The following is a 12,595-nucleotide window of genomic DNA, read 5'->3' as shown; positions in this document are numbered from 1 at the left end:
TAGCCTCCCAGGATTTGTGTTTGGGTGAATAGGTTGTGAAATTCCCTGATTTTGACGTCCTAAGCCTTGATTTGGAAGCAATCCCTGATTTAGTAATTGTCGGGTAACCACGGTATTAGAACTATGTAAATAGACTCCCATCTTTTTTATGACATCCCTGCCCCACAGATTTACAGGCAAGTCAGGGAGTACATAAGGTTGAAATTCTCCTGCATGACCCTCGGTATCCTTCCAATGTAGTAATTGTGAACTAATGAGAGGACTTTTGCTCTGGCCTATCCCTTGTAAAGAAGTTACGGCAGGTTGTGTGGGCCAAGCATTAGGCCAGTGTCTCTGAGATATAACAGAGACATCAGCTCCAGTGTCTAAGATGCCTCTAAAAGAATGTCCATTAACCCATAGCACCATTTCGGGACGTTGTTGTTGTATGGGCTGGACCCAATAGGCATCTGAAGAGCCGAATGCCCGTGTACCCCGAGTTTTTGCTGAGCGCTCCTTTCCTGTTTTTACTAAAGGCAACAATAATAATTGAGCTATCCTTTGTCCACTGTCTACTACAACTACATTTTCTGGAGCGTGGGCCATTACTTTTAGTTCTCCTGTATAGTCCTCATCTATTACTCCAGGGCAGACAAGCAACCCCTTCATGGTGGAGCTGCTTCTTCCCAAGACGAGTCCCACCGTCCCTGGAGGGAGAGGGCCGTATACGCCCGTAGGCAAGGCCTGCATTCCCATAGCAGGTGTTAATACTGTGTGGGCGGCGGAACTGAGGTCCAGTCCTGCGCTTCCTGGGGTGGCTCTGAAGAGGTCACAAACGGATTGTTGCTTGACAGTGGGTTCCCCTGAGGGAGCCCCTGAAATGCCCCATATGTTTGAGGGGCCTGAGGCTGGCCCCTTTTCCAGTTTCCCTGCTGCGGCTGACGCTGTGGCTGTAATAAATTTCCTTGTATATCTTGTTTTGATCGGCAATCTTTAGCCCAATGTTTACCTTTTTGACACCGAGGGCATATCCCGGGTGTTGCCCCTACTTTTTCCGTCGCTGGAAAGCCCTGAGCTTTTTGGGGACAGTCTTTAACAAAATGTCCCATCTGACCACAAGAAAAACAGCTCCCCGGGGGACCGGGGGCCCGCCTCCCGCGTCCGCGTCCTCGGGATGGCTGTAAGAATTGTTGCAGGGTTTGACCCCTTAAAGCAGCGGCCAGGGTGACACCAGCCGTATAAGAAGGTCCTATATCTTGACAAATCTTAACATAATCATTTAATGATCCTTTGTGTCTATAAGGTCTCAGGGCGGCTTGACAAGGCCCATTAGCATTTTCAAAAGCAAGTTGTTTTGTAACTAATAAACTTGCATCATTATCACCTAATAATTTTCCGGCAGCATCCAAGAGTCGAGAAACAAAATCTTGATAAAGTTCATCTGGACCCTGACGAATTTTAGTTAAATCCATAGTTATGTTTCGGGATGTGGGGAGCCTTTTCTAAGCTTTTCTAGCTGCCAGAGATATTTGTGCATAAGTCCCCATCCCATATCCAATTTGATTGTGAGTATCAGCATATGCTCTTTCACCTAATAAACCTTCTAAATCTGAAGCTATGCCATTGGCTCGATTGAGCCGATGGGTTTTTTCACACTGTTCTGTAAATTCTGTTTTCCACAACAAATAATCCCCTCCAGACAAACAAGCTCTAGCTAACTGTTTCCAATCATTTGGGCACATGGTGTAGTCATTGTTAAGTGATTCCAGGATTACCTCTGTGTAAGGAGCTGTAGGACCATATTGAGCACAAGCAAGTTTTAATTCTTTTAATTTTTTAAAATCTATAGCTCCATAAACCCTTTGACCTTGTGGTTGTCCCTGTACCGGTATCTCATGTACAGGGAAAGCCATCGGCCCTTCGCTTTTAAACCCATCCATTTTTTCCCCCGCGGCCCTTGCTTCCTGTAAAGCTCTTTGAAAGGATGACAAGACCGGCCCTTTTGGCATATCTTGGAGCTTTCTCCATCCTAGATCATATTTTTGTCCGGGCCCTTGTTGTGCCACAGCCACCATCATACGTTCTTCTTCAGTGAGCGTGTTTGTATTCTGAATAAATCTATCTCTTTTAATGGGATGACGTTTTTCTTTGTCTCTAGGTCTTTTCTTTTCTTCATCGTCAGAACTCTCTTCTGAATTACTAGAGCCTGTCTCACGAGGTGGCTTTTGGTATATACGAGGCCGCTCGTGTTTTTTCTTTTTTTCTTTATGGGAGCAAGACCCCTCTGCCTCACTTAAATCCACTAGGGGAGGCCCTTCCAACCCCGCTCTCTGTGAAGGAGTCGGTGTATAATCCTGAGAGGGGTAACCTGTGGTCTGAGAATTCCTGTGTAGTTGTGTTGACTGTAACTGCGTAACTAACATCTCAACTAATTTTTTTAATGGGTAATTTTTTTGTTCTCTCTCTGTTAAAAGAATTAAATCCTCTCCCTGGTGGTAATGGGCAGCCTCATCCTCCAGCTCTTGAGCCTCAGCAGGATCTAATTCTTTCCCAAAAGCCTCTACCGTAGGAGGGGTAGGGGGAGCACTAGGAACGGCCGATGCTAGAGGACCAGAAGCTGTATCTTTTAGGAGTTCCTTAAATTTAGTCTCTTCATGTCGGGAGTCTAGACAATCACGGATTAGTGTCCACAGGGAAAAAGTCTCCACCGGCACCTTTTGGGGCCCATGTGCTTGATAATAATCCTTTAGCCTCTCACCAACCTTTGTCCATGTTTCCGAGCTAACTGTCCCTTCTTCTGGGAACCATGGACAAACCTCCTCTACAAACTGCAGAAAAGAGTGCAGCTGTGTGGTGCTAACCTTAGTGCCCCTTGAACGGAGCATGGTCTTTAAGACCTGTACAAATAGCGCTTTGCTATTCTCTTGCCCCATAATTTTTTACTCCCAACTATATATCTACTAACCGCTCCCTTACCGACTCACGTGTCCGAGTCACTTGCGCGCTTTTCCCGAGCGGTGTCCTCTACCGTGGTCCCAGGTTTTCAGGTCCCTGTTCGGGCGCCACTTGCCGGAGCCTGCCGGCCAGTCGAGCAGATGACCTGACTGAGGGGGTGAGGATACAGAAAAGAGACAGAAACGAAAGATGGGGTTGGGAGGACTGCTAGTCCCGAAGAACCCAGCAGCCCCGAGTTTATTTGTCTCAGCCAATTTATACAGCACATAAGCAGGAACATTCCCACCGTTATTTACAGAATGTGGTGACTTTTGTGTTTTTTATCTTCCTTGTTTCTTGGCGTTTGGAACATGCTGACCTTCACATGTAGCCAACCTCCCTGTTCTTGTAAGCTTCTAGATAAGCAAGTTACTGTGAAACTCAGCCAAATATTTCTAAGACAAACGCCCTAGGGGGGGGGCGCATCAATGGCTCCCCGCAAAAATTGAGGTAACACTGGTTTATAACATACGAGTTTTAGGTGGACACCATTGTAATTTAATATCTCGTATACACCTCAACATCTAGTTTCGATCCATCACCACACAGTTGACCCCCTTTATCCATTTCACTCTTCCCCTCTGGTAACCACCAGTCTGTTGTCTGCATTTTTGAGTTTGTTTTTCTTTAGTTTTGTTTGTTTGTTTATTCCACATGTGAGTAAAAGCATGTGGTATTTGTCTTTCTCTGTTTGATTTATTTCAATAAGCATAGTACCCTCAAGGTCCATCTATGTTGTCTCAAATGGCAATGTTTCATCTCTTTTTTTATGGCTGAGGAATATTATATTGTATATATATACCACATCTTCTTTATCCGTTTAACCATTGATGGACACTTACATAGTTTCCTTATCTTGGTCATTGTAAAGAATGCTGCTAAGAACATAGGGGTGCATATATATATATATATATATCTTTTAGAATTGGTGTTTTTGTAGTCTTTGGATAAATGCCAGAAGTGTAATAGCTGGATTATATGGTAGTTTTATTCTTAAGTTTTTGAGGAACATCTATACTGTTTTTAATAGTGGCTGTACTAATTTATAATCTCACCAGCAGTGTACAAGGGTTTTCTTTTTGCCACATTCTCTCCAACATTTGTTATTTCTTGTCTTGTTGATGACAGCCATTCTGTCATCAGAGTGGGGTGAGTCTCATTGTGGTTTTGATTTGCATTTCCCTTATAATTGGTAATGTTGATGTTACACATACCTGTTGGCCATCTGTATGTCTTGTTTGGGGGAAAAATATATTCAGATTCTCTGCCCATTTTTTAATTTTTTTTTCTTTCTTGTTGAGTTGTATTGAGTTGTTAATATTGGATATTATCCCCATGTTGGATGTATGATTGGCAAGTATCTTTTTCCATTTGGTAGATTGCCTTCTTGTTGTGTTGACAGTGTCCTTTGCTGTGCACAATGTTTTTAGTTTGATGTAGTCCTATTTGTTTAGTTTTCCTTGTGCATGTCTTTTACCTTTTAGGTGAAATTTATTCTTAGGTAGTTTATTCTTTTATTGGTAGCTATAAATGGGATTGTGTTCTTAACTTCTATTTCTTATAGTTTGTAGTTAGTGTATAGAAATACCACAATTTTTGGATATTGATTTTGTTGTACCCTGCAACTTTGCTGTATCTGTTTATTATTTCTAATAGTTTTTTTTGTTTTTTTGGGGGTAGACTCTTTAGGTTTTTCTATGTATAAAATCATGTCATCTGCAAATAGTGACAGTTTTACTTCTTTCTTTCCAATTTACGTGCCTTTTATTTCTTTTTCTTGCCTAATTGCTCTAGCTAGGATTTCCAGTAAAAGTTACGAATCATTGTGTTGTTCCTGATCTTAGAGGAAAAGCTTTCAGGTTTTCATTGTTGAGAATGATGTTAGGTGTGGATTTGTCATATATAGCCTTTATTATGTTGAAGTACCTTCCTTCTATACCCATTTTTGGGAATTTTTAAAAATCATAAATGAACGTTGAATCTTTTGAAATGCTTTTTCTGCATCTATTGAGATGATAATTTTTATCCTTCATTTTGTTAATATGGTATATCACATTGATTTGTGAAAAAAAAAAAAATCCTTGCATTCCTGGAATAAATCTCACTTGACCAAGGTATGTGATTCTTTTATTGTATTGTTTTATTCAGTTTGTTAATATTTTGTTGTGGGTTTTTGCATCTGTCTTTATCAGAGTAATTTTCTTTTTTGTTAATTTTGTTTTTGGTATTGGTAATCATTGGCCTCATAAAATGAGCTTGAGAGCCTTCTCTCCTCTTGAATTTTTTGGAATAGTTTGAGAAGGATAGGTATTAATGTTCTTTGATATTTGGTAGAATTCACCAGTGAGGCCGTTTGATTCTGGGCTTTTGATTTTTGATTACTGTCTCTAGTTACTGTATTCAGATTCTTCATTTCTTCATGATCCAGTTTTGGAAGGTGATTTGAGTCTAAGACGTTATCCATTTCTTCTAGGTTGTCCAATTTGTTGGTGTATAGCTGTTCATAGTAGTCTCTTAAGATTATTTTTATGGTATCCGTTGTAGCTTGTTTCTGATTTTACCTATTTGAGCCTTCTTTTTCCTTGTCTAGCTAAGGCTTTGTCAGTTTTGTTTTATCTTAGTTTCATTGATCTTTTCAGTCTTTATTTCATTTACTTCTCCTTGATTTTTATTATTTCCTATCTTCTACTGAATTTGAGCTTTACTTGTTCTTTTTGTAGTTCCTTTATGTGTAAGATTAGGTTGTTTATTTGGAATTTTTCTCATTTCTTGAGATAAGCCTATATTGCTGTAAGTTTCCCTCTTAATACTGGTTTTGCTGTATCTTACAGACTTTATTGTGTCGTAGTTTTGTTTTCAATTGTCTCCATGTATTTTTTGATATTTCCTTTGATTTCTTCATTGGCTCAATAGTTTTTTCAGTAGCATGTTGTTTAATATGCATGTATTTGTGATTTTTTTCCAGCTTTCTACTTGTCGTTAATTTCTAGTTTCATACAGTTGTCAGAAAAGATGGTTGATACGATTTCAGTCTTCCTAAATTTGTTGATACTTTTTTGTTTTGTTTTTTGTTGTTGTCCTGTGGTCTATTTTTGAAAATGTTCCACGTGTACTTTAGAAGAATGTGTATTCTGTTGTTTCTGGTGGAATGTTCTATATATATATCTATCAAGTCAGTCTGTCTTAATGTGTCATTTAAGATCGATGACTCTGTCTAGATGTCTATCCTTTGATGTGAATGGGATGCTAAAGTTATTGTGTTGCTGTCTGTTTCTCCCTTCAATTCTTGTTATTTTGTATATATTGGTGCTCCTTTGTTGAGTGTGTGTGTGTGTGTGTGTACATAACTATTGCATCTTGTTGGATTGTCCCTTTTATCATTATATATTGTCCATCTTTGTCTCTTCCTATCTTTTTGGACTTCAGTTCTATTTTGTCTGATATAAGTATTGCCACACCTGCTTTCTTTTGTAACATTGATAACTATGAGATATGATCAACAAATATGATGAATTTTAAATAAAGTTATTATAGTAAAAAGACACATTGCCATTAATCCCCCTCAAAATACTCCCCCTCGCTTTGAACACACTTACCCCATCATTCTTGCCACTTTCTGAAGCAGTTCTGGAAAGTCCTCTTTCGAGATTGTCTTTAGTTGTGCTGTTGTGGCTGTAGAATCATTTTGACTTTGGGGAAGAGCAGGAAGTCGCACAGTGGCAGATCCGGTGAATAAGGTGGGTGAGGACACACCGGAAGTGATGTGTGACACAGAGCATTGTCATTATGTAGGATGATTTAGGGCACACTTTAAAACACACCTTCTCTCAACCGTAGCTCACACCCGACTGACTGCACCAAACAAGTTGAAACTTGTCACACACTGTTACTAAGGTTTGATGCTCTGCTTCCCGTATTGAAGACCCCTGCCTTTCCATTGCATGGCACTCGGCAGCAGCATTCACTGTATTTGTTGATCATAATGGGAAGGCTCCGTGTCACACATCACTTCTGGTTTACAGCAATTTCTGTCCAATAAAAACATTACGGTGTGTCTTCACCCACCTTATTCACCAGATCTGGCACCATGCAACTTTTGGCTCTTCCCCAAAATCCAAATGACTGTGAAAGGTAAACGTTTTAGATTGATTCAGGACATCGAGGCAGCCACAACAGCGCAACTAAAGACACTCATGAAAGAGGAGTTCCAGAACTTGCTTCAGAAAGTGGCAAGAATGATGGGATAAGTGTGTTTGAAGCGAGGCGTGCATTTTGAGGGGGATTAATAATGGCAGTATGTCTTTTACTGTAATAATTTTTCTTTTTTTCTTCTTTTTTTTAACATTCACTATGTTCTTTGAGCACACCTCATAAACCTGATTTCTCTGGCTATCATTTGCTTGGAGTATGTATTATCATACATACCCCTTCACTTTGAGTGTGTTTGTCTTTAGATCTAACATGAGTCCTGACGGCAACATGTAGTTAGGTTTTGTTTTTTAAATCCATCCAGCCACTCTTTGTCTTTTGATGGGTGAGTTCAATTCATTTACATTTAGGGTGATTATGGATTTATAAGGATTTAGTACTGCTATTTTATCTTTCATTTTTTGGTTGCAGTATATCTCCATTGTTTTTCCTTGTGTTTATGTCTACCATTTTAGTTTGGTGGTTTTCCATGATGTTCTTCTGTTTTTGTTTTTGTTTTTTCATTTCATGCCTTTGCTCTAGATTTTTATTTTGTGGTTACCATGCAGTTTATATAATATGTCTTGTAACTAAAGTAGTCCTTTTCTGTTGATAGTATTTTATCTTTATTTGCCTCTGTTGGGTTCTGTCCTTTTCCTCCTCCCTCTTTATGCTATTGTCACAAATTATCCTTTTTTATATTGTAAAAAATTATATTTTTTATATTTTTTATATTGTAAAAAATTATCCTTTTTTATATTGTAGCTTTGTTACCGAATTAAAATAGCTATAGTTATTTTAAATTTTTTTTGCTTCCCTTTAACCTTTGTGATATAATTATCTAAGCTATTTTGATCTAGAGTTGCAAATTTCTGATTGACCTTGTTCAAAGTTTTGTGTACTTGTAACTTTCTGTTTCAGGTAAGAGAGCTCTTCCCTTTCAGCATTTCTTGCACGATGGATCTGATGGTGGTGAATTCCCTCATTGTTTGTTGGTCTGGGAAAGCCTTTATTTCTCCTTCATATGTGAAGTGTAACTTTGCTGGATAGAGTATTCCTGGCTAGCAGTTTGTATCTTCCAGTATTTTGAACTTGTCATTTGATTCTCCTGGCCTATAGGGTTTGTGGGGAGAAATCAGCTGATACTGTGATGGTTACCAGCTTTAATAGGTTACCAACTTTTATCCCCTGGCTGCCTTTAAATGTTTTTTTAATCATTGACTTTTGACGGTTTTAAGATGTCTTGAAGAAGGTCTTTTTGTGTTGAGATAATTAGGTTTTCTTTTAGTTTCGTGGACTTGTATATCCAGTTCCTACCCAGGTTTGGAAAGTTCTCATCTATTATTTCTCTAGATAAGCTCTCTGCTCCCTTCTTCCTCTCTTCTCCTTTTAGAATACCCATTATCCTTATGTCGCTTTTTCTAATGGCGTTGGATAGTTCTTGTTTAGTTTCCTCATTTAAAAAAGAAAAATCTTAGTTCTCTCTGCTCATCTGCCGGAACCATTTCGAGATTTCTGTCTTTGAGCTCACGAATTCTCTCAGATATCTGCTGCTCTATTTCCAGTGCATCATCTCATTTACTGAGTTCTTCATTTCCAGAATTTCTGTTTGGTTCTTGGTTAAAGTACTCCTTCTACTCCTTCCTGAGCTCATTGAACTTCCTTTCTCAGTTTTCTTGTAGCTCATTAAGTTTCTTCATGATGGCTGTTTTGAGTTGTCTGTCAGTTAGATCATAGTCTCCTGTGACTTTAAGCGTGGTTTTTGGAGAACTGCCATTTTCTTTTTGTGCTACCATGTTTTTCCGTAGGGATTGGTGAGGGTTTTGTGATACCACGTTTTTTTCACAGGGTTTGATGAGCTGTTTCTCTGTATTTGAAATAGCAAATACCTTTCTTATTTTGATACAGCTTTGCTGTTTACTTTGATTCTGAGTTCAACAGGTTGGTAAGTAGAGGCCTTTCTTTGTTTTCTAGTAGGTTGTGCTATAGCACATGTTTTTGGTTTCTCTTACCTGGGCTTCCTCTAGCTATGTGTGAGAACCGGCACGTTTCCCCCTTCACCAGAGGTGTCACTAGTACCTTTGTCATTGTTGTTTGTGACTTCGGGATCACTGGTGTCTTGCTGCTGCTGGTGTCCCTGGGGTCACCCCCCAGGATCACCAGGATGGCGGGTGCCTCCAGCACACCCAGGGTCACCTAGGTCTTGGGTACTGCTGCTGTGGTGGGACAGGGGTGGTGGACAGTGGAGGGGGCTGGGGTTGTGGGCACATGGCGACTGGGTGGCTAAAGTCAGGTACGTTGCCTCCAAAGGGTGGCCAGAGTTGTGGGTGCTGCTGAGGCTGGAGGGACCGGGGTCACGGGCCCCACCGCTGCTGTTCACCCAGTCCCACCTCTGTATGTGCCAGTTCACCCATCTTCACCTGTACCGATCTGTGGTTCTCCCCAGTGTCCTGGTGTGTTGGATGAGGAGCCTTTATTAAGTCATGGATGTTTTACTTGTTGTAGGTTGGAGGTGAGAGAAAGGGAGTCTCGTGCTGCCATGATGCAGATGTCACTGCCAGGCTTATTTCTTTAAAACAAACTTCTAGAAGTGGAATTGTGGGGTTAAGAGACGTACGTATTTTCAGTACCAAAGTGTGCTCCAGGAAGGTCATTCCAGTTTAAATTCCAGTAGCGTGGGTATTTTTTTCTTGTTACTGGTGAGTGTACTCTCAGGAGAACTTTCCCTCTGCTTTTTCCCCCTCGTTCACAGATGATCCCCACCCTAACATGCATCCTTGCCCATCAAGTCTAAGAAATGAAGTCAGATCTTAGTGCAGGCTGGGTGGGGCCACAGTGGTGTCAGACCTGGACTGCATTCAGGGCTGGAAAACTGCTTCGCTCTTCATTGCACATGTGGTTCCTCCCCTGTGTCTGGCCAAGTGCTAAGCCAGACACTCTGGTTTGTACTAAGACCGTTGGGCTTCTTGGTTTCAGGTTACACTCCTGGCACACCATACAAAGTGTCCTGTTCCCCTACCAGCGGGGCGGTGCCTCCGTACTCCTCCTCCCCCAACCCCTACCAGACTGCTGTGTACCCCGTGCGAAGTGCCTACCCCCAGCAGAGCCCTTACGCACAGGTAGGCCTGGGACACGGGGGGCTCTTACTGGTGCTATTGGGTGCATGTGGGAAGGGTTGGCTCCAGCTGGGCTCTGACCTGGCTATGGGACCCTGTTGCAGTTGTCTCTCTTCTTCCCCACAGCAAGGCACGTACTATACACAGCCCCTGTACGCAGCACCCCCTCACGTCATCCACCACACCACGGTGGTGCAGCCCAATGGCATGCCGGCAACGGTGTATCCTGCTCCCATCCCTCCACCGAGAGGCAATGGGGTCACCATGGGCATGGTGGCTGGGACCACTATGGCCATGTCAGCAGGTGAGTTGATGCTGGGGTACCTGTTCTGTGATGGCCTGAGAGCTGGGGAGGGAGAACTGACTAATACTCTGACTCTTGGCCTTGATTTTTCATGTCTAGAGTTACGTGGAAGGACATGTGATACTTTTAGGAAGGAATAGCAGATTATCTTTTTCCCCCCTTCTTTCTCTCCCCTTCTTTTAGTTGGGAGGAGATGAGAGGGTGAGGTTTAGAGTAACAAACCGTAAACCAAGTCCCCTCCCTATGGAGCATGACTGGATAACAATTTCTGAATTTGATGGAGCCACTTTGTTGGTGCGCTGAGCTGTTTGGCAGTAGAAACGAGGTGTCGCCATATCCCCCCAGTGAGCATGTAAAGCTTGAGCAGAAAGGGGGACCGTGGTCTCCATTTTGGCCCTCTCCTCTTGGTCCTTCTCTTTAGTATGGGCTGCCTTTGCAGGACAAGTTTTCTGAATGGGGATGTTTGCATGAATCTAGGAAAGCTGGTCTCTGTGAATAGCGATCACAGCTGCTTGTAGAAATCCTGTGGCATTATCGACTTTATTTCCCAAGGCTTCCCTTAGGTCAGGAAAGGAACCCACTGACAGAGGAGAGCCCTGGCTAGGATGGACACATCTCCACAGAATCCTGGTGTCTCTCGGGACTCAATGTCATGTCAGGGATTAGGTTCCCTCCTAGGGGCATGCAAGTTGTCTGTGGCAGGGGACCAGGTGCACACAATGCACTTGGTTGCCCATGGCTGGGACTTTTTAAGAAAAATACTGTTTTCTCTTTGGTTTTCTAAACTTGACTGCAATGTAAGGAAATCGTTCTAGAGAGAAAGGTTTTTCAGCATGCCTTGTGTGTTTCTTTCTGCGCAGTCTCTATTTGGTTTTCCCATACTTACCTTTGAAGGCAAAGGAGATTGTGGCCCAGACAGAAAGTACATGGCTGGGGCATTGTGGAAGGAGGGGACGACAAGCCCTGGGGTGTGTGTGGGCAGGGAGACGGGCGCATGAAGGGGTGCAAGATGTGTGTGTTCTATTTGAGGTAGTGCTTGTCTATAAATGGACTCAAATAGTCCCTGACTTCTTTAATCATAGGGGGAAATATGTTTATCTTAATGTACTCCAAAGCTTAGGTAGTTTGGAATCTCCCTCCATCCCTTTCTTCCATTTATTATCGTATTGACCACTTTCAAGTGTGCAGTTCAGTAGTGTTAAGTTTTTTCACACTGTTGTAAAACAGATCTTCAGAACTTTTTCATCTTGCAAAAGTGAAGCACTGTGCCTATTACACAGCAACTTCCCTTTTTCCCCCATCCCCCAGCTCCTGGCAACCACCACCTACTTTCTGTTTCTAACATGTGGACTCCTCTAGGGACCTCAGATAAGTGGAATCCTACAGTATTTGTCATTTTGTAACTGGCTTTTTTTCACCTAGCATAATGCCATCAATGTTCGTACGTGTTGTATAGCATATGACCAATTTTCTTCTTTTTAAAGGATGAATAATTTTTAAAAATTATTTTCTATTTATCATGTAATCTGTTTATCTAATTTGTCATCTCTTCTGCAAAAATAATTTGAGTATGCTTATATGAACGGGAGGCACAAGGTTTGTACAAATACATTTTCAATATGAGCTTCCTGTGTCTTTACACTTTGAGGTGTTCTGTATTCAGCGCTCTGACAGGACTCGGTTGAGACCCGCCTTTCTCTCTGTGTACCTCCCTCCTCGTGAGTCTGCGTGGAGCTGTGCGGCCACTGAAACATGCTGCTCTTTCTTCTAGGTACCCTGCTGACCGCCCACTCCCCAACTCCTGTCGCCCCCCACGCAGTCACTGTGCCCACTTACCGGGCCCCAGGGACGCCCACCTACAGCTACGTGCCCCCTCAGTGGTGATCACACGGAAATGTAAGTGGCTGGCGAAACCTGGCTTAGCTCGCGACCCCAGGGCCTCTTTTCTCAGTGGGGGGTGGCAAGTCTACCACAGCTTAAGCACGAACGAGAAAAGTGCTGCCTGACCCGTTGG

General features: G+C 42.1%; 1 protein-coding gene across 2 annotated transcripts in view; it reads left to right on the top strand.

The window, feature by feature from the left end:
- The window catches only part of FAM168B (family with sequence similarity 168 member B), a 46,247-nt gene that overhangs the window by 28,853 nt on the left and 4,799 nt on the right, over positions 1 to 12,595 (top strand). The window contains exons 4-6 of one of the 2 annotated variants that reach the window (XR_013993967.1): positions 10,138 to 10,280; positions 10,404 to 10,581; positions 11,890 to 12,477. Coding sequence is in view for 1 of the 2 variants with exons in the window: in XM_081058860.1 (XP_080914986.1) it covers positions 10,138 to 10,280; positions 10,404 to 10,581; positions 12,353 to 12,465 (434 nt within the window). In the remaining variant the exon portion in view is untranslated. The remainder of the gene's footprint in view (positions 1 to 10,137; positions 10,281 to 10,403; positions 10,582 to 11,889; positions 12,478 to 12,595) is intronic. The other variant, XM_081058860.1, reaches the window with a different exon arrangement.

This window comes from Rhinolophus hipposideros, assembly GCF_964194185.1.
Source record: "Rhinolophus hipposideros genome assembly, chromosome: 9".
Taxonomy (NCBI): domain Eukaryota; kingdom Metazoa; phylum Chordata; class Mammalia; order Chiroptera; family Rhinolophidae; genus Rhinolophus; species Rhinolophus hipposideros.
The sequence above is the reverse complement of the archived record's forward strand: the minus strand, read 5'-3'. Positions and strand labels throughout refer to the sequence as shown.